General features: G+C 39.5%; 1 protein-coding gene across 1 annotated transcript in view; it reads right to left on the reverse strand.

Annotated features, from left to right (window-relative positions):
- stard13a (StAR-related lipid transfer (START) domain containing 13a) overlaps positions 1-8,757 on the reverse strand; it is a 125,516-nt gene extending 116,759 nt beyond the window's left edge. The window contains exons 1-2 of the mRNA XM_036594619.1: positions 8,510-8,757; positions 1,627-1,812 (exon numbers count right to left, since the gene is read on the reverse strand). Of these exons, the coding sequence (XP_036450512.1) occupies positions 1,627-1,812; positions 8,510-8,617 (294 nt within the window). The 5' untranslated portion in view covers positions 8,618-8,757. The remainder of the gene's footprint in view (positions 1-1,626; positions 1,813-8,509) is intronic.
- Positions 8,758-20,520: the final 11,763 nt, after the last annotated feature.

Consider the following 20,520-nt stretch of genomic DNA (forward strand, 5'->3'; position numbering starts at 1 on the left):
AGGACACTGTTGGCTGGATATTTTTGGTTGGTGGACTATTCTCAGTCCAGCAGTGACACTGAGGTGTTTAAAAACTCCAGCAGCACTGCTGTGTCTGATCCACTCAGACCAGCGCAACACACACTAACACACCACCATCACGTCAGTGTTGCACACTCAGCACTGATGGCTTCAAACAGTTAAAAACACTGCCAAGCCCGTTTGTGTTTAATGTGTGACCAAGTATTTTCTATAGGGTTCAAATCTGGACTTTGAGCAGGTCAAAATCATTAGTGAGATCATTAGTATTTTTGCATGGGAGTGTTTGCAAAAATTTGGGCATTCCAGGTTAAAATACATGCTTTGTTGATTTTCTAAGTGAGAATAAATTAACATATTCTCTCTACAGGAAAAATCCGCACATTTGAATATATGAATAGTGTTTATTTACTGAATTTAACATGTATGGGAAAACGTTATTTCACATTGTAGATTTGTCCACTAAATTAAACTCTGTATAATCTGCACTTAAATACATTGAAAGTAAATATATTCCTGAAACTGTAAAAATTTCTTAACTGATTTTTACTTAGAAGATCAACAAAACACGGAATTTGACAATTTGACCAGGGGTGTTCAAAACTTACTACTGTATTTTCTGGTAAAACTATTAAGGAAAAAAAATCGATTCCACTCTGTGATCTTCTTAGACTTCAGCACATTCTGGAATTTTTTACAGTACAGTGTAAGCAGCCACAGACATGTAGGTCTAAAGAAGGTTGAACAGGCTCATACTGAAACCTGTATTTTGTGTTTTTTGGAAGTTGTTTAGTGATTGATTAATTTACTCACTTGATTGTTAGTTGCAGTATTCGATAAAAAACTTTGATTAAGTAGCACATTTTTTGTGTTGTGGGCCATTTTGCAAAGAAAGTGTGTTATTTTGGCCAACAAGCCTGTTTAGACCCATGTGTCAGATGTGAGAATATGACTTCTGAATGGACAAAAGTGTTCGAGAAAAACGGTAAAAGCAAATGGCCGAGAACCTTTTAGCCACGATACTGCGAATGCTGCTTAAGAGCTTGATTTGTGTGTGGCTTTTAAAAAGGTTTGCCATCAGTGCAAACCCATGAATCATACTCCTCTTACCACGTTTCACATTCCTCAGTCCGGCTAAAGGACTTCCAGCTTGTCATTGGAGGTTATGCGATCTAAACCCACAAGAACAAATGAGTCATTTTGAGGGTCTGCATGGAGTGTCATGGCAGGGATCCGCCCGTCATTTTGGATGCTACTTCAAAATCGTATGGCCAGGGAACACATTAGTCATGCTGTTAATTAGATTACGTGACTAAATCCATTAATCCACACACATTGTACACGGTACCGTGCACAGCATCTGAGAAAATGGCTCATTTGTTTTTTTGTGAGTAGTTAAAATTAAAGCATACTTTCAAAATTGAAAATCTAAAGTGGTTATTCAGTTTATGATTCTGACTGGTTTATGTGGTTTTGAGGCGTGTATGTAAAGTTATTCTCCCGGTCATGTACTGCATGATAATGAGCTTTATGTCTGTCATCCTAGTAAATTTCTACAACATTGTGGGGAATGTTTAGAAACTGCAAAGCCTGATAAACACCACTCACATGGTCATTGGGACTGTAGGTGGGGAAGTTTCTGTCTGAATCAGAGGAGGGCATGTCCCAGAGTTCTGCTGAGGTATGGCAGGGCTTGTCCCGAACAAAGGACCTAGAGAGTGATGCTTCCTGGATGTGCAGGCTAAGTTGATCAAACTTCCTAATCAGCATAGTTACAGACTCTCTAGACTGGACCTGAAACAAAGAGAAGAAAAAGAATGGGGGTTACAGTCACCAGCCACTATGAGAAACACCCTGTATAGTGTGGGACCTATAGTTCGAGATTGCTGCCCGTATCTGTCATACACAATTTGCGTTAGCCATTCTCTAGCCCTTCATCAGCAGACAGATTCTGACCACACAGCCACTCTTGGATGGATATTTTTGGGTGGCGGTCCACTCTCAAACTAGCAGTGACACAGACGTGTAAAACCCCAGCAAAACCACTGTGCCTGATATTCATGCCACATATACCACCATCCTACTACCGTGTCAAGGTCACTGCTTTGTTGAGACAAATAATGTCTTTTTATCAGCTGTCAGCTGTCCTGTGGTCAGAAACTGACAACTGATTAACAGGGTAGGGGGTTGTTGACAAGCTGCATGTCAACAGATGAGCCTATATAGTGAACCTAATCATGTGAACAAATGTAAATACAGCTTAAGTGTTTAACCTCTTCAACTCCTTGAGACCACTGGTGGTTCCAAAATGCACTTCATCATATTCTTCATAACTTTCATATTTCATAAGCCACATTCTAAAGGTGGGGGTCGTATGAGAGCTGTAACTGTCTTCTCTCCAGTCAAATAGATGGGTGATGTAATTTTAAACCCTTATAATAAAAGAAGCTGAACTCACAATTTTTTTTTTCTACTGAAAGTCAACCCATTTTTCCACAAATCTGGGCTATAAACTATAAACAGATGGCGTCTCTTCAGTGATCTGCTCTGTAAAAAATGTTTTTATAAAATAATATAAAGAGCGTCTCAGATTTTTGGCTTTCAGCAGTAAATTGTAAGCATATAGCAATATGTGTAGCATAAAACACATGTTCTGTTAATTTGAGGGAAACCTTCACAAAAAAAAATAAATAAAAATAAATAAATTTAAAAAAAAATTATATTTATTTCATGCAGTTACTGAATAATTTGCCTTACGATTTGGTCATGTAAATTCAGATGGACAACCAAAATATACCCTGGAGAATAAGAGGATAAATAGGGAGTGAATACAGTAAGAAAATCAATTAAACGATTTCAGGAAAGAAAAAAAGTTGATTAAGTGATCCGAGTGTTAGTGGGGTTCATGCTGTGGCTCTTATTTATTGTCATTTAACTGCTTTACAAGCTTCAGTTCTATATTTAAAATGACACCAATAAATTATTGGCTACATTATGCTCGGAGAGCTGAGCACAGAGTCTCATCAACATTTTATGAATGCTAAAAGCACTTCAGTAGTTCTGTGTGAGCGTGTGTGTCTAAGTGTGCTTGCACTCATGCGTGTCAGTGAGGGTCTGTCTGTCTGTGGGAGCATGACTCTGTGCCATTCATAGCTGAAGAAATTCCATCACTCCATGCATGCTGCACTTTCTCCCAGCCTCCAGTGAGTAAAAATAGCTCCTCGCCTTGCAAACACACACTAGAGCTGTGTTTAGAAGGCTGCAAATCTGGGGTCGTAAACTAGCAGGAAGTGGCTTCGTCGCCAGGCAGTAAATGGAGGCTCTTTTTTGGTAATTGTTGCCATTACTGGGGTGGACTGGGGGGAATTTCTTGGAGAAGCAGCTCAAAGAGACCCCTGTGAGGCTGAGAGTGACGTCCAGGGGCCTGGGACAGCCAAGAAGACCAAAGCACAAAGCATAGCACAAAGCTATTTGCTCAGTTCCTGGAAGTGCCGAGCCTGTAGGGAGTAGGTCACTGATCGCTGATGTTAAAGAGTAAACTTATGGAGGCCTGCACATCTCTCTCTCTTCCTCTCATCAAAAATAACTCATCTGTCTCCCTTTATTTCATTCCTTTTCTGACTGGTTTCTATTGTTGGGATTATATTTACTGGTACAAGTGAAGCTAACAATGTGTAAATCTTTCAGATTGATGTCTAAAGAGAAGGACACAGATGTTGTAAAATTGCTCCAAGCCTTAGTGGAATGCCTTAGAACTGAACTAGATTTTTAATCAAAGCACTTTTATGATCTACCATTTCTGTTTTTTTCTGTTTTTCTTTTCTGTCAATGAACTTTTGTATCACGGTTTAACTGGCGAGCTTCTCTTTCTCGGATTCATTTTCTCCTTAATGAATGGATAGCTTTTTTTTTCTAAATGTTAGTTATATAAAGGGCCTTAACAGGGAAATTCCACTGATTCTTTGAAACTGCAATTAAACCATTAACATAGTGACTCACAGTGGATATGAAATGCGCTGCTGTAGAGAAACATACCAAGTCAGAATTGTTCACAGTGGTGGTGATAGGAACCAGACATTTTGGGGAACTTTTTTGGGTCAATTACAATTACAATTATAAAGTATTTATGTGAGACAGTCATACAGGCCATAAGTTACTCAGGAGACCCTGGGCTACTCAAATATGCCATTGTTTGACATGTACATGCTAACAGAAATTTGATATCTTTATGAATTTGGGTCATTTCTGATCAGAAATTTACCTAGCTCCTGCAAAATTTTGTAACTTTTTGCTTATAGAGATCTTGAAAACAAGTTGCACCTCAGAAACCTTTTCATAAATTGTTAGTCTGGAGTGCAATAATTTTAATGGTGATTCATTCAGTTGGTTATTATGAGCAAAAATAAACAATTAGCATAAGGCGGACATGTTTTTATTGATTGTCTGTCTTCTTGGATTCGTGCTCAGTGCTAAAACTCTGATACACAGCAAGACTGGCTTTATTTTTAATTACAAATTGAGCTGCATATTTAATATCAGATATTTTTAATACTCGATTTCAATGTAAACTTAAAGACAGAGCTTAATTATATGGATTTTATAATAATATTGGTCATATTTATTGTTATTTATCTGTTAAAATGTGTTTTAGGGCCTGTTTGTGTGATTTTGAGGGAAAGTGCACTCATTGTGTTGAATGGGACAAGGCCATTTTATATCCTTTTTCGCGTTTTTTCATGTGACTGCACTTGAGCTGTTTTTGTAAATGTCTGATTAACAGCACTAAACTCAGAGTCTGAGTCAATCAGAGGACTATTTGAGACACGATGGAAAGTTTTGTACTGGGGTTTTAAATGGCCTTTTAAATGGAGGTAAACAGGATCTGAACCGTGGTTTTCTGAACTAGATTACTGACTGAATCATGGCTAAAATCTCCACAGAGTCACTCTGGAGACACAGGACAAGTCCTGACGGTCAACGTGATGCGTGATTTGCGTCGCTGTTTTTAAAACTCAGGAGACGCGTGTAGGGTTCACTGGTTGTTTAGGAAAGTAAGTAAAATGGCTATATTAGTTTTGTGGACTTTACTATCTCCGCAACTGTAAAGAAATCTGTGGGTAAGTTTCTCTACAATGCACTATTTCGCATCAAACCACTGTGAATGACTTTGTTTACATCTCAACCATTCAAGTATGCAAAAAAATTCCTTGTTAAAAGTTAAAAGCCTCTCTCTGTCACTGCTGCACTAACATCACTTCTCTTTCCCTTCCCCACATAAGGGCATTCACAGGGTTTCACCACTGCCAGCAGCAGAGCCACTTGAATACTTCCTGCCAGTAAAACTGTGAGGGCCAAAATCAGCAGCCCTTGGTTCTAAGCCTGAGGAGCATCCTAAGTTTGTTGCTGTAATTCTGAATGAATGAAGCCTATATACTGACTCCTAGGACTGCTTGGCAATTCCTTCAGTCAAAACCACATGCCAGTGAACAGTCAGCACTAAGAGACAATGGGCCAGTTTTAAATTTAGTCTTGGACCACATTCCAAAAGCAGTCAACAAGATTTAGGCTTTTCCGCTGAAAGCCATTTTAAGGCTTCATCAAAGCCTGGGAAAATGTCTCAATGACAGACACACATCTACAATCCAAAACCAAACCAACCAGATCTACAATACCAAAAGAAAATTTATATACAATGTAAAGAGCAGGCATTTTCAAATTATGTCAAAACTGAAAAATGACAAAAATGGAGATAGAAGGTTTTCTTCCGACAGCAGTGATGGTTGAGTGAGAAATGAATAAAAGAATTCTGGAAGCAAATTATTCTGAAACGGTGTTTAAGCAAGAAAAATGTTCATGGTTTAGTGCAAAACAGAGTGTTGCTAACTGTCACAAGTCAGTACCGAAACTGCTTTCAACACTTAAAACAATAAATAAATAATAAATAACAACACTGTATAATAACAAGTGACTTCAAACAACGGTAGCGTATGGTCCCTTAAACATCACAACAAAGGTTCAAAATCACTGACTGAGGCACAAAAGACTTAATTCACTCCTGACCTGCCAGTCTAATGGTACATTAAAACGTTAAGTACCGCTCACACAGACATGCACAGACACCTAGTCATACACTGACAATGTGAGGGATAAATAAAGGTCTTTAAGAGCTCGCCAGCATCTCTGAGCTGGTCCGACAGGTGGCAAGAGAAGGAGAGAAAGTAAGCGAGTGACAGAGACAGAAAGGGAGGGAAAACGAGAGCGAGAGAGAGAGAGAGAGAGAGAGAGAGAGAGAGAGAGAGAGAGGGAGAGAGAGAGAGATCATGCAAAATTCATAACACACAGCTGCAGTGCATGCTGGGAGAAGTGAATGCCAGGGCTCTCTCCAGAGGAATGGATGGAAGCTGAGCACGCCTTTGCCAAATGATAGAACACTTTCAATCTCCTTCAGTTCACACTTTACTGTGTTATGCCTTAGCACACCTCACTAATTCACATTTAACAACTGGACACCTGCCTGCTTTACAGTGATCAGAATCTAATAAACAGGAATTCTTGCAGAGGTCCTATGTGAATTATGCACATCACTAGCAGTTATGACCTCAGATATGGAAGCTCAGAACAGTGTACAAACAGTGCCCTCTAGTGGTGCCCTACATACATGATAACAAACAATCTGATGTGCGCCAGTGGCTTCCAGTTCCATCCTGTAGTCCACCTGCACCGCACAATCTTGTTTTTTTTGTGCTCTAACACCCCTGATCCAGATCAACAAAGAATAAGATCATTAGATGTTGATGCTTATGGCAAAATGCCAAACTGCAGTTCAAGAAGTCAGATTTGTAGATTCATAGCTTTATATGGCTGTGTTCAGTTTACAAGAAATGAAAGGCAGCGCCTGTAATAACTTCACTAGTGCAAATTGTACAACCCCCATTTCCAAAAAAGTTGGGACGATGATGTAAATAAAATGTAAATAAGATGACGCAAAATGTAAATAAAAACAAAATGCAATGATGTGCAAATCATTTTAACCCTATATTTAACAGTACAAAGACAACATATCCAACGTCGAAACTGAGAAATGTTATTGTTTTTTGAAAAATACATAAGCATTTAGGATTTGATGCCAACAACACATTCCAAAAAAGTTGGGAGAGGGACAACAAAAAGCTAGTAAAGTTGTGTAATGCTAAAAAAAAACACCTGGTGGTTGATTGGCAACAGATCAGTAACATTATGGGGATAAAAAAGCATCTCAGAGAGGCTGTTTCTTTCAGAAGTAAAGATGGGGAGGGGTTCACCACTCTGTAAAAGACTGCACGATCAAATAGTGCAATAATACATGATGAATATAACTAGATAAATAGATAAATCTAGATAAATTATAAACTCTAAAACGCAAAGAAGAAACAGGATGCAGAGACGCCGCCACCTTCTCTGGGCCTAAGCTCATTTAAAACGGACTGAGAGGAAGTAGAAAAGTGTCCTGTGGTCCGACGAATCAACATTTGAAAATCTTTTTGGAAATCATGTCCTCCAGGCTAAAGACACAGTTCAAAAGCCAGTATTCATGATGGTATAGGGGGCATTAGTGCACATGGCATGGCGACGTGCACATCTGTAAAGGCACCATTAAAGCTGAACCATATATACAGGTTTAGGCAACATATCATCATAAGCAGGAAATCATGAGCAGGCATTATTTCTGGGTCTACATGAGTCAGACAGTAATCAGATTTCTGCTTTGCAACCAGCCAATTGACTTACAGAAGAAAACGTGACGCAAACGTAATGTAAAACACAAATGTGGCTTTTTTTTTAATATCGCGCTGCTTTACCTGAAAATATGAACATACATCATCTAGAAGATGAAGAAATTTTAAATCCTTTATTTTGTGTTTGGTTTCAGCGCCGCTCCAAAAGTCTTTTGCTGCCATTTCGTGACATCCAGCGTCTGATCTTGCGCATGCGGACTGAGATATCTGATAGAAATCAGAGTAAGAGTTTACATGCACTGAGAAATCTGATTACTGAGCTAAAGTCCAGCTCTCTTTTATCAGACTTCTTAATCGGATTTCTAGATTGGAGTATGATGTTTACATGACCATTTGAATAATCGGGTAACTGGAGAAAACCGGTCATGATCAGATTATTGAGTGCACGTTTACGCACTCAATGACATTCAAAGCACTTCTGAAAAGAATTTAAAAGCCTCAGAATTGAAGTGGTTAATTAGGGGAAGTGGCAGGAAATGTAACTTACTAAACAAGTTTCGAATACCACGTTGGCATTCAGTCAAAATAACAATTACAGCATTACAATTTAACATAATAATTGACAACGTGGCTAATAGTTTTCACTAGGAAATGTGTGCAATCACAGGTATCTAGGAGCCATGGCCATGACAAACCATGCCAAGAACAGCAAGCCGGAAGGAGTGCAACAAAATGCTTTTGCAATGTATAGAAATTTAGCTGCACTAAGTTCTCACCTTTTCACTGCTGACTGTGACCCCCTCCTCTTCAGCTATAGTACTGCTGGAGGCCTCTTGGACTGTTCTCACAGAAGCGTGTGAAGGCCCCAATTTTGATCCCGTCATTTTTAACCTGGCTTTGTTTTTGTCTCTCCGGCTGTGGCTGATGAAGAACTGTCTTTGCAGTTCAAGACAAACGCCATAATCATCGTCGTCTACGTCATCACCATTGTTATCTTTGTCACACTGCCCCAAGGATGCCTCTCTATCTGAACCCTTGCTGTCGAAGAGTCTGCATTCAGACCTGATAAGCTCATTGTGCTGTGCTGATTTGCTCTTGTCTGAGAACACAATTGAGCTGGGCTTGTGCTTCACAACGCGGGGCAGTGGCTGTGGAGCCTCTACCTGGCTCACGTGCTGGTCAGGGCCTGGGCAAAGAGGCCGCGCTGCAGGACAGCAGCACGTCCAGGAACACTCTGTTAAGCCACACAGCTTGGCAGAGTGCCAGAATGGTCTAGAGCCCACAGTCTGGAAACCGAGTGGGACGGACAGCACCAAAGCTTCCTCGTCCAGGTGGCTATGGGGCCTGGATGCTGACCTCGACAGTGTCCGAGAGCTCTGGTGAAGTGGAAGGGTCACCACAGGACCACTAAAGCCATACATGACTATCAACGTTCAGTTCTCCCAGCAGACCTACACAAATCACATGTTCACAGAGCCTTTAGGAAATCAAGGACTCCTCCGTTCTTTGACAGTCGTGAACCTGAAAACAAAGATCATGAAGGTCCTGAACAAAATGCAAGGCCCACATTTCACTTCTTCACTTTCATAATTACATAATTAATGGTGGTAACTTAAAATTAATTGTAAAGATCAGTTACACTGAATTTACTGTCTGTTTGAACATGTATTAAAAACTCTATACATCCTAGTAATTCTGGCATCAGTACTTGCTCTCAAGCCTGGATATTAGAAGTCGTTTTGTTACCATCAGTTCTGTTAATTATGCAGTAAAATCTGTACCACAGTGACACCTGCATATCATACCTTGCATGATAATGCATTTGGATATTTTCAGCTGATAAAATGCAGTGGGCTCCAAAAGTCAGACTGAAAATGTTTCTATTTTGCATTACTTTCTTATTAATGTAAAGTTTTTCATTACAAATCACATTATTAGCATAACAAAAAAGTAGAAAAGTAGAAATTGTGAAATTTGAAAATGAATTTTACAATTTCCTAGAGTTTGGTGTCTCCCCTTTTTGCTATAATGGCAATGTACACTCAAGCTGGCAAGGACTCTCTAAATTTGTGCAAAAGCCTCTGATGAGTAGCAGCATCTGAAAAAAGCCTCTACACGGTCAATATCACAAACATGCATTAAATTTGAATAGTGACCTACAAATAGGGCAGAAACTTAAACGTTTCGTCTTCATTTTAATGTTTGCAATTTTTCTCTGTTCTAATATTTTCAAAATTCTAAAACTTTCTGTTGTTTATTTCCAGGTTTAAAGGAAAAAATCCAGCTTTTTTTAATGTAGTCTCAGACTTTTGGACCCCACTGTGCAAGAGTGGCAGTGTAGTCAGAAACTAATCATGGAATTAAAATTGTAATTGCGTGAGGCAACAAATCAGCTACAGTGTCTGGCTACACCAGCAAGATAGACCTACGAGTTATGGACTGCCAAGAGCATTTAATTATAGCACTGCTGCCCTGAATCTGCATCTTTCAACACCAAATAGAGAACTAAAAAACAAATGCAAGTGAAGTCAAACACAAATTTTAACCTCCATTCATAAAGCACATTCCAATAATGATGACTAAGAGAAGACCAGAACTGGTTGAGTTGAGAACTGCTTACCTGAATAATCAGAAGCCCAAGAAGATGATAAGAAGGTGCTCTGCGCTGCCTCAAAAATGGCACTTCCTCGCCAAAAACGTAGACCTTCAATGCTCCCGTTCGTGAGACCACCTGTGCTATGTGAGTTGCACAGGCACAAGCGTGTTTACATTTTGTACATTCAGCGGGGGAGGAGACTCTTTCATAAAGAGAGAGGCACAGGAAGGGTAGGGGAGGGAGGGTGAGAGAGGGGGGTAAAGAGAGAGAACGCATAAAGGGGGTGGGGGTTAGAGCACCTGGTGAGTTTCACACGTGGCTCTCTGGCTTTCCTGGCAGGCTCAGGATTGTAGATACAGTAGCTGTCAAAAGTTTGAACACAAGTATGTTTTTATCTGCTTTTGATAATTATTAAGACAGCTGGATCTAAAAACTTTTGCTTAAATGATGACATTTTTTCTAAGGCACAAACTGTGAGGATGTCGCCTTTGTGTGAATATATTTCCAAGAAACTGGTTTACTTATTTATTTTTTACATTACAAAGTTTTCAACAGTCAACAAGTGCTCTGCTTCATAACACTGGTTGAAAAAATGCCAAGAGTGCACTAAGTTGCATCAAAGCAAAGGAGGGGCTCTGAAATCTAAGAAGCTAAAAATTAAGTCTATGTTTCACATTACCAGGTTGAAGTGGCCCAAATCCGATTTTTTGCCCTAATGTGACTCAGATCTGATGTTTTCAGGGCTGTGTGGACACACAGATCTGATCTTTTCAAATCTGACCTGATCCACTTTCATATGTGGTCCTAGATCGGATACGTATCCGATTCGTGGCCATGCGACCTTAATGTGATGCTCAGACCGGAATTCATTTTTTCCACTGCGCGTGCGCCATCATTCAGCGTTACCATGGCAGCAGCGCTGAACAGAAGCTAAAGCCTGTAAACGGTGGAAGAGCAGCTCATCTCACCTTTTTTCTCCTTCGTGTCGCTCTAATAATGAAGCTGAGAGCTGATCAGAGTTAATTATCTTCTCAGCGAAGCTCGTTCTGCTCGTTAGTTTGTGCTGATGATGAACGTGATTCATTCACGTGACGTTACTGAGTAGGATGTGCTCATGAGGGTCATTTCGAACGCCGGTTCACATTAATGACAGATTTGAGTCACTTAGCTAAACGAGTGTGAACCATCGTGTCAGAGAGATCGGATTTGAGCGATGTAACGTGAAAACAGTTTTTGTAAGTACCTTTCTATAAAACCTATAAAACCTTTCTGTAAGTACAGTCTTATGCAAAGTTTGGGCACCCAGGTCAAAATCAAAAGTATTTCTGATTTTCTAAGAGGAAGCAAAGGTGCACATCCTCGACAGAGAACACATTTCTGCACATTTCAATGCACAATTACTGTTTATTTGCTGAACTTTAAGTATTGGGAAGAAAACTACATATAAAATATAACCTGTGCAAAAGTTCTGGTACATTTTCTTTTAATGTTTTTCAACATGTTAAACTCAGCAGAAGCAAATAAATAAATATAAATTGAGCACTAAAACTTACAGATATATACAGGTGTTTCTTACCCTAATTTCACTTTCAACAACACGTAATTTGACCAAGGGTCTTCAAACTTTAGTACACGACTTTAGGTCTGTCCAGTCTTTTGACTGATGCCATGAGTGTCCTAATAATAGAAAAATTAGGCAAGTAGTAAATAACCAGTATGCATTAATGTACTGTAATATATCTGGACTAGTATCTAAATGACACATGATTATATGAATAACACTGACAAATATAGACCTCCGCTGTGTTATTTCAGCCCCTGAGGGTCAGTTCACAGTGCACACTTACACAGACAGACACACACACACACACACACACACACACACACACACACACACACACACACACACACACACACAAAGAGTCATGTGGGCACACTCTACCTTTCAGAGAGAACATAGCGTAAAGGGTAAATATTTCCCTCAACATGACAAATTTTCCTCTGTGCCTGTACATGCCTGCACGCACATCACGTACACACACACACACACACACACACACTCACACACACACACACACACACACACACACACATTTAAGCCATGCACTCAAAAAGCAGTTGACAGACATTTATAAAAGAACAAAGTGAAAATGTGAAAAACATTGCCGCGGTCGCCCCATTCGGCTGTGCGGAGACGCCTGGTATTCTTGATGTTGCTATGTTGTGAGGATGAGAGTGAATGGAATGACGTTGGGCCATTGTGAGGGAAACCATCCCCTGTGTTGCTGTGTCCTGCATACAAACATGCAGACACAGCCAGGCTCCCCCACACACAGACGTCACTCACTCATTCATAAACAACCAAACTGGCTCTCCAAGGCAACCGCCCCTTCTCAAAGCAGGCACAGACGCTTTGACTTCAAAACCAGAACTCCATCAACATACTGAGCAACATGCTGCCAATCTTGTTTGTTTTTGGTCTTCGCTGCTGTCGGACCAAAACCCTTGCATCTTCAATTTTGTCATTTTTCAGTTTGTGACAAAATTTGAAAATATCTACTGTCCTTTATATTGTGTGTAAATTTCAAAATGAATGGGCCAAAGGAAACGGCCCAAACTTTACTTTGAAAAAAGTCTGGTTCCATTGACTCACATTAAAAGTAAAGCATGTTTTTTCCTTCTCCTGTAAAGTTACCATTTTGGAGATACGAGGTTTTGATCCGACAGCAGCGACGTAATGTTTTACTATTGATTGCCTACACAAGTATATAATCCAGTGTTTCTCAATCCAGTCGCAGTACTACTGCCCTGCAAGTTCAATATTTTTATTCAGTTTAACATTTAATATTTCGTAGTTTATTATTTCTCCTGCTCTGCTGTCATCTAGCTTCCTTTACTCAGTCAAGTAAACATATATGGGATTTGTACCTGATTTTTTTATGTATGTTTGAGAGTAATAACTTTCTACTCATGTCCACTTTACCCATTCATACTGTGCTACTAATGCTTTTTGTGTTGAATTTCATTCTGTTCTGTTAGTTCAGCACCTTGAATGCTTTACCGTTGCTCACAACTCTCAGTTCCCAGCTCCCAAAGATCCCAAAAAGGGAGACCAGCATCTAACAAACTTTAAGCTCCTTCAGATGTAATAGAAGTGCCACTGCAGTTCTTCAGGAAAAGTCACCAATTGTGTAGTTCAGGGGTGTCACTAGAGATTTATGGATAAGGGAGCTAAACCTTTACTGAGGGGGTCCAGGGGCATGCTCCCCCAGGAGGATGTTTTTAATGGCCCCACAAATGTCTGTTCATCATGAACATTTAGAGTAGAAACAGGTTCTTACTTTACCACTTAACTATTATATCTCTCCACCTACTCAGATGACAGAGGTATTAAAGTCAACTCCGTGCTCTCCTCTCTCTTAGATAAGCTGCAGCTCCTAAATATCAGTCAAATACACAGCTTATAGGTACAGTCTCAGTAACTAGACAGTGTGATTTTGTTCTGTAGTCGTGCTTGCATGTTTAACGTGACATTTTACCGCATGCAAATTATATTATCTCAATATTTTATTTCATTTAGTCTAAAAAATAAGGGATATATAATAAGGAAATACCATTTCTACACATTCAGTTTTCATTTTAACTTAAAGCTTAAACACTCACTCACTTTCTTCTTGATCACTGACCTTTATCAGACCTGCTTCTTCAGCTCTGTCCGTCTCCTTCAGCTTCCTTCTCTTCCTCTCTTTGCCTGCGTTTAGTAAAATGATATTTTTAGTAAACGTAGATTTACAAGAACTCAAGAACCAATGAGTTCATATTTTTTGTTTGAACTGGCAAAAACCTTCTCACCTAACTGGCCTTCTGCAGACCTCTTAATGACCATCTACACTAACTGAGGAATTCAGGAATATAAAAACACAATATAACTATACATAACAACAATATACAGCTTAACTAATATTAACCTAATACTTAACTGTCTGTTGCACAATGTTGCCTCAGGGCAACAAACTCATTTTCCTCATTTTTCAATTAAATTATACATATTTAAAGACAACGATAGGGTTAACAATAAAGGGAAGAGTTTGAGTAAGTCAGTAAAACACACATACTTGGTCATACTATCTCTTAGTGGGCACATTTAAACCTCTTTTTCAACATTCAGTAGCAATTTTTTTTTGTTATAAGAATTTGCAGAAATATGTTTGTTGCCTAGAAGCAACATTGTGCGACAGTGGAATGGATTTTGCCAGTCACAAGCCAAGCCTCGCCACTTCAGGGAACACGGCTCTGTTTCATTTCTTCCCATTGCCGCACAATGTTGCCTCAATTTCTTTTAAATGTTCTTTAAATTAATAAATTGGGCCTGAAAAAAAAAACAAATGAAGGACAATTTTATGCAAGAAAAGTGAATATTTTTTCAAATTGCTCTTATAAAGCATGCAGTACAAGGTTAACTAACATTTGTGCTTTATGGCTTATCCCCATTTCTTTACCTCACATGAACTTAACATTAGCTAACAGCAATTAGACCACAATGTGCGCAAATCCACACTGTAGGCAGATTTAGTCACTCTGCACCTACTTACTTGTTCAGACAGTATAGAATATATTTTTGAATAAGACCTAATCTTTATTTAAGTAAGCTTTTAGCTAAAATCCTGCCATACCTTCAGCAGTTGCCAACTGACCTCACACATTTTTAACCTAGTACTTTTTCCTACTTAACATGCTTTTGCATGACTACTTTTAGTTTTACTCAAGACATTGTTCCATAAAACGACACTTTCGGCTCTAATACACACAGTTCAACGCAGGAAGTGCTTGTTATCGAACTACTGAGTTGAATTAAGTGTACTGGAACAGGCAAAACACTAAAATGTGCAGGGCAGCGGTCCTCCAGTGCACACTGACCTCATCAGCACAACTTCAGACACTTTCCTTGATGTGAGTGTCTGATAACCTTCGCTTCCTAATCACTGACCCCTTTCCCTGTGCTGCTGCAAGCTCGCTGTGCTACGTGAGCTTATCCTTATGCTGGAGGAAATAGTTTGTCAACGTGCGCCCTAAGCCTCTAACTCTCATTACCCATAAATCCCTCCGTCTTAGAGACACACTCTCCCTTCAGGTCATATTTTTGCATTCAAAAAGCACATTCCTTAAAAGAGTGAGGTAATTCACCTGCATCTGCTCACTCTCCCAGTCACTCTGAGCACTTCTGACTTGCGAACAGCTGTACTTAAATGGCTAGAAGGTCATATACATAGGAAGTCATCCCTCTAAAACAACATTTTATTTAGACGGACAGAGCTGAGCAGCAGTCAAAGTAATTGGCAGTACATGTGTGAGATGCACAGTGCATCTACATATACACCAATCAGGCATAACATTATGACCACCTCCTTGTTTCTACGCTCACTGTCCATTTTATCAGCTCCACTTACTATATAGGTGCACTTTGTAGTTCTACAGTTACAGACTGTAGTCCATCTGTTTCTCTGCATACTTTGTTAGCCCCCTTTTACCCTGTTCTTCAGTGGTCAGGACCCCCATAGACCCTCACAGAGCAGGTACTATTTGGGTGGTGGATCATTCTCAGCACTGCAGTAACACTGACGTGGTGGTGGTGTGTTAGTGTGTGTTGCGCTGGTCTGAGTGGATCAAACACAGCAGTGCCGCTGGAGTTGTGTGAGAAGAGCTGTGCCGCTGGACTGGTGCTAAAGAAGACTCCCGGTTGTTATTTGGTGACCAAACAGTACTTATAAAGTGAAGGTTTCTGCATTAAACAGTGGTGTGTTATCGTATGTTCATTGCTATATGACAAAAAGTCATGAAATGACTATAATAGACAGCAATGGGCGACCAAACATTCTCCTCATTCACCGGTCCATGATACCATGATCTAAAGGAACTACATTCACATAATAATCGACTTGTGTATGTTGACTATTATTAATAACTTATTTTATGAAAAAATTGTGTATTTTATTATATTTTATGTTGCCTGTTGCTTTATAAAAGCAATAAGCCACTTGAGGCTGTGCATTACTGCGATTTTATCACAGAGAAGGGTGTTCTTAGGTACGATGCCTAGCGGCCTTTCGTGGCTTATTGCTTTAATATACTAAACTGAAAGGCAGAAGTCTTAAAAATTCCTGCACTTTGTCCAGAATAGAGCTCTCCTACTTCCTATTGAAGGAATATGAATTAATACAGCACTAGTGCGGGCGTCGAGTAGGGACATGACTGAGAATGTTACACTGGGCTGAGATTAACAGGCAGTAAGTAAAGAAACATTTTAAAGACATTACTTTTTGTTGTATGCACTTAGAAAATACTGGATTTCCATGTCTGACTTGATTAGTATGTGTCTTTTCTGCTCAGTAAAGTTCTCACCAGCCACAAGGCCTTTCCACACACAACTGGTGCTGTCCATTCATGCTTACTTTAGAAACCCACTTGTACTGACAGACAACATAAACTACTGAAAGTCTCTGAAATCTCTCTGCACAAGCCTTCCCTGTTTCAGAAACACTGTGCTTTAATGAATGTATGCTTTGTTAAAAAAGACACAGTTATAACAGATGTTCCCATAACAATTCTCAATATACAGTCTCTATTTATCTCTAGGGGCAGCACGGTGGTGCAGTGGGTAGCGCTGTTGCCTCACAGCAAGGAGGGCCTCGGTTTGATTCCCCAGCCGGGTGACCAGGGGTGTCTGTGTCTGTGTGGGTTTCCTCCCACAGTCTAAAGACATGCAGTCAGGCTGACTGGACACACTAAATTGCCCCAGGTGTGTGTGTGGATGTGTATGTCTGTCTATCTTCCCTGAGATGGGCTGGTGACCTGTCCAGGGTGTATCCTGCCTTCCACCCAATGGCTGCTGGGGTAGGCTCCAGCTCCCCCCCCCCTTCCCAGAAGGACAATCGGCTTAGAAGATGTGTGTATTCATGGCTAGTATCAGTTCAAGTTAACAGATAATTATGACTGTGAAAAATAAGTCCTAATCTAATGGGACAAACTTATTGTTTTAAGATTGAATTTTTACACAGTAACTGCTATATAAACACAGGAGAGTAGTATATTATTCCATCTCAACAAACAGGCACACTTAGTGATAGCACATCTAGGAGAACAGGCATAAATTACTTCCAGAGCTCTTAAAAAAATAATTTTAACAATAAGAAATCAATCGATACAGAAGTATTACAAAATGTTACAAAGCTACAAGTCAATTGAATTTAAATACTCTTCAGCCTTGTTCCACATTTCACAGTATAATTCACATTTTGGCTTAAAAGAACAGGACACTTGTTCCGGTAGTACATTTTCCAGTAAAACGTTTTCCACGCAGCTAAAGAAGGTGGTTGTGACTCCTTCCATGAAAGTAAAATTGTTTTCTTTGCTACAAGCGCAGAGGATAAAATCATTTCAGCTAATACTTTACTGAGTGTAGATACAGAGGTGTCACCTAAATTCATCAGTCTTGAAGATAGTGGTATATTAACGTTAGTGATCTTAGACAGATGTTCAGTAATACTCCTCCAGAAAGATGTTACATAAGGGCAAGACCGTAACATACGGACCCTTCTTTCTTCTCCAGCTTCCATCTCCAGCTTATATTTAAAACATGCATTTAAAACATCTATATGCATGTTATTTATGAGGAGTGTAGTGTGTTCTGTGCAGTATTTCCATTTAAGTAGATCAACTGTATCCAAATTATATATGAAAATTAGAGATTATCATTGTCCATTTTTTAAAACATCACAGAGCAATCCTAGAAATCTATGGATTGCTGAAACTAATGAATTATTAAATTAAGAATCCTGGAATATAATATGGAATATTGTAAAATTTTCCTCATGGGACAAACATGATGTCCTAAAGGGTGATTATCAAGTGAACAATTTGAATGTGGACTTTCTTGACCACAATTTCATATTAAAAAACTGTGCTGTCAGATCTAACGCTTGTGTTCTCATCGCGACTAATTCTTACACTTGATAAATTCTTGTCCATTTTTTGTCTGCGGCTGCAACCCCTTCAGTCTAATGTTTGGCAACAGGTATACATTAGCCATGCTGTTTATGGCAAAATCTGATGCAGTCTTAAGTAATAAAACACTTATCACTGTGTGTTTCAACAGCAGCCTTTAAGACACCGTCAGAGAAAACCTCCTAATTATGTGAATAAATCCGCCTGTAATGCATGGAATGTTCCAGCTTCATATAACAGCAAATACTTAAGATTTTAACAGCATCTGTTTGATTTGTTTTGCGTCACTCAGAGGCACTTGTTGTAGCTTTTAGGGATCTATGATGTGCTGTACAAATATGCATTTTCCATATATCTTAGGCTTCTACATAACATCCTCTTCATTCCTTTAATCATCGCCACACACATATGTAGACACCTACACACACACACCCACACACACACACACACACACACACACTGACTACACAGTAAGTGCTCTGAATTAGTCTGCTATCGCGACCTGCTGGAACATGTATCATATGAGCTATAAGGTGGATAGAAAGACTCCATTTACACCGGGTCGTTTCACTTGTATCTACGGTGTAACCTGATAAGATTGCAACCACATGCATTTCACAATAAGTAATCAAGTTTGTCTCCAGTTGGACTGAAATCCAACTTCTGTACAGCCTGTATTATGCAATTCAGCTCACATGCAACTGGCTGCCTGAGTTGATCCTTGTGTTTCCTGTGAAAAGATGGACGTCGCCTCAAAAATCACAACTTTGCTTGCTGTTACTCATTTCCTTACACCGGCTTTACAATGAACCTTTACAAGACGGCTGTGCAGAATAATTAGCCTTGAGTTTTAGTCATCATGCTTATGGACTCACCGCAGAATTAAGGTTTTGGATCTTATGATAGTATACAGTGCCCTCCACAAATACAGGGTGTTTCAAAAAGATTCATCTGATTCCAAAATGATTTATTTCACTTGTAAATCATTACAGATCAATGCAGTAAACTGTAAATGGTTTAAATGAGCATAAAGTTCATTATGTAATTGTACAAGGTCTCAGTATGAACCTCCTTCAGCTGTACAGACAAGATCAACACCATAGTCAAACTCATCCCATACTGGATTGAGCATGTCGGGTGTCGCTGCACTCACGGCTCTTTCAGTGCGATTTCAGAGATCATCCAGTGTTGTGGAACCAATGACGAACGCTCTGAGCTGTTGGAGGTTCACTGCCCACGAAAATCACACTGCACAGTTATGACGGATTCACTCTTATTGAAGTGGAGAACGCAGAACGCTTTCTGCTCAGGGGTTTCATCTCCTCTCAGACTGAAGGGAGCCATCTTCCGGTGACAGTCAGAAACTCTATGACCCCCTCTTTCAGTTGGATTGTGATTGGTTCCTAGACGCCTCACGGTTGTAAAACTATGGTGCTTTGAAATCGGATGGATCCTTTTGAAACCCTGTATTGGCACCCCTGGTAATCATGAAAAAAATAACCTGTAAAAAATATTCCTAATTACTTAATCTTTTTATCTTTCATTTACCAAAAATCTGACCTTTATTTAAGGTATAATGATTGAAAAAATAATAATAAATCTTGTCACAAAATATTTTTCTTACATCTGTGCCAAAATTATTGGCACCCCTGGAAATTTTTAGGACTGAAATCTAACTGAAGTAAATTTCCATTCATATTTTATGTTTTAAAGTTAATCTGAGGAATTAGTAACACTCAAACGGCCAACCATGTCTTCTTGTTTCGCTAGAGAATTATATATGAGATGAAACACAGGCCAAATTCACGTAGTCATCCTTCGTTATGAGAAAAACCAGAGAAAACAGCAATGATCTTCAACAAAAGGTTGTTGAGCCTCACAAATCAGGAAATGACTATAAGAAATGTTCATTTCCACTATCTGAGCAATTATTAAGAAGTTTAAAACAAATGAAGATGTTGAGAATCTGCTGAGAAGAGGATGTATGTCTGTACTGACCCCACACACAGTGAGGAGGATGGTTTGAGCGGACAAAGAATCTGCAAGGATCGCACATGGGCATTAGTTAGGCCTTGGGGTCAGAACGTCTCCCAAATCTACAATTAAACACCACCCACACAACCACAAGTTGTTTGGGGGGGCTGTCCCCTTAAAACTTACTACCACACATATCGTCACGTTACTCCACCA

Source organism: Colossoma macropomum, unplaced genomic scaffold, assembly GCF_904425465.1.
Source record: "Colossoma macropomum unplaced genomic scaffold, Colossoma_macropomum, whole genome shotgun sequence".
Taxonomy (NCBI): Eukaryota; Metazoa; Chordata; class Actinopteri; order Characiformes; family Serrasalmidae; genus Colossoma; species Colossoma macropomum.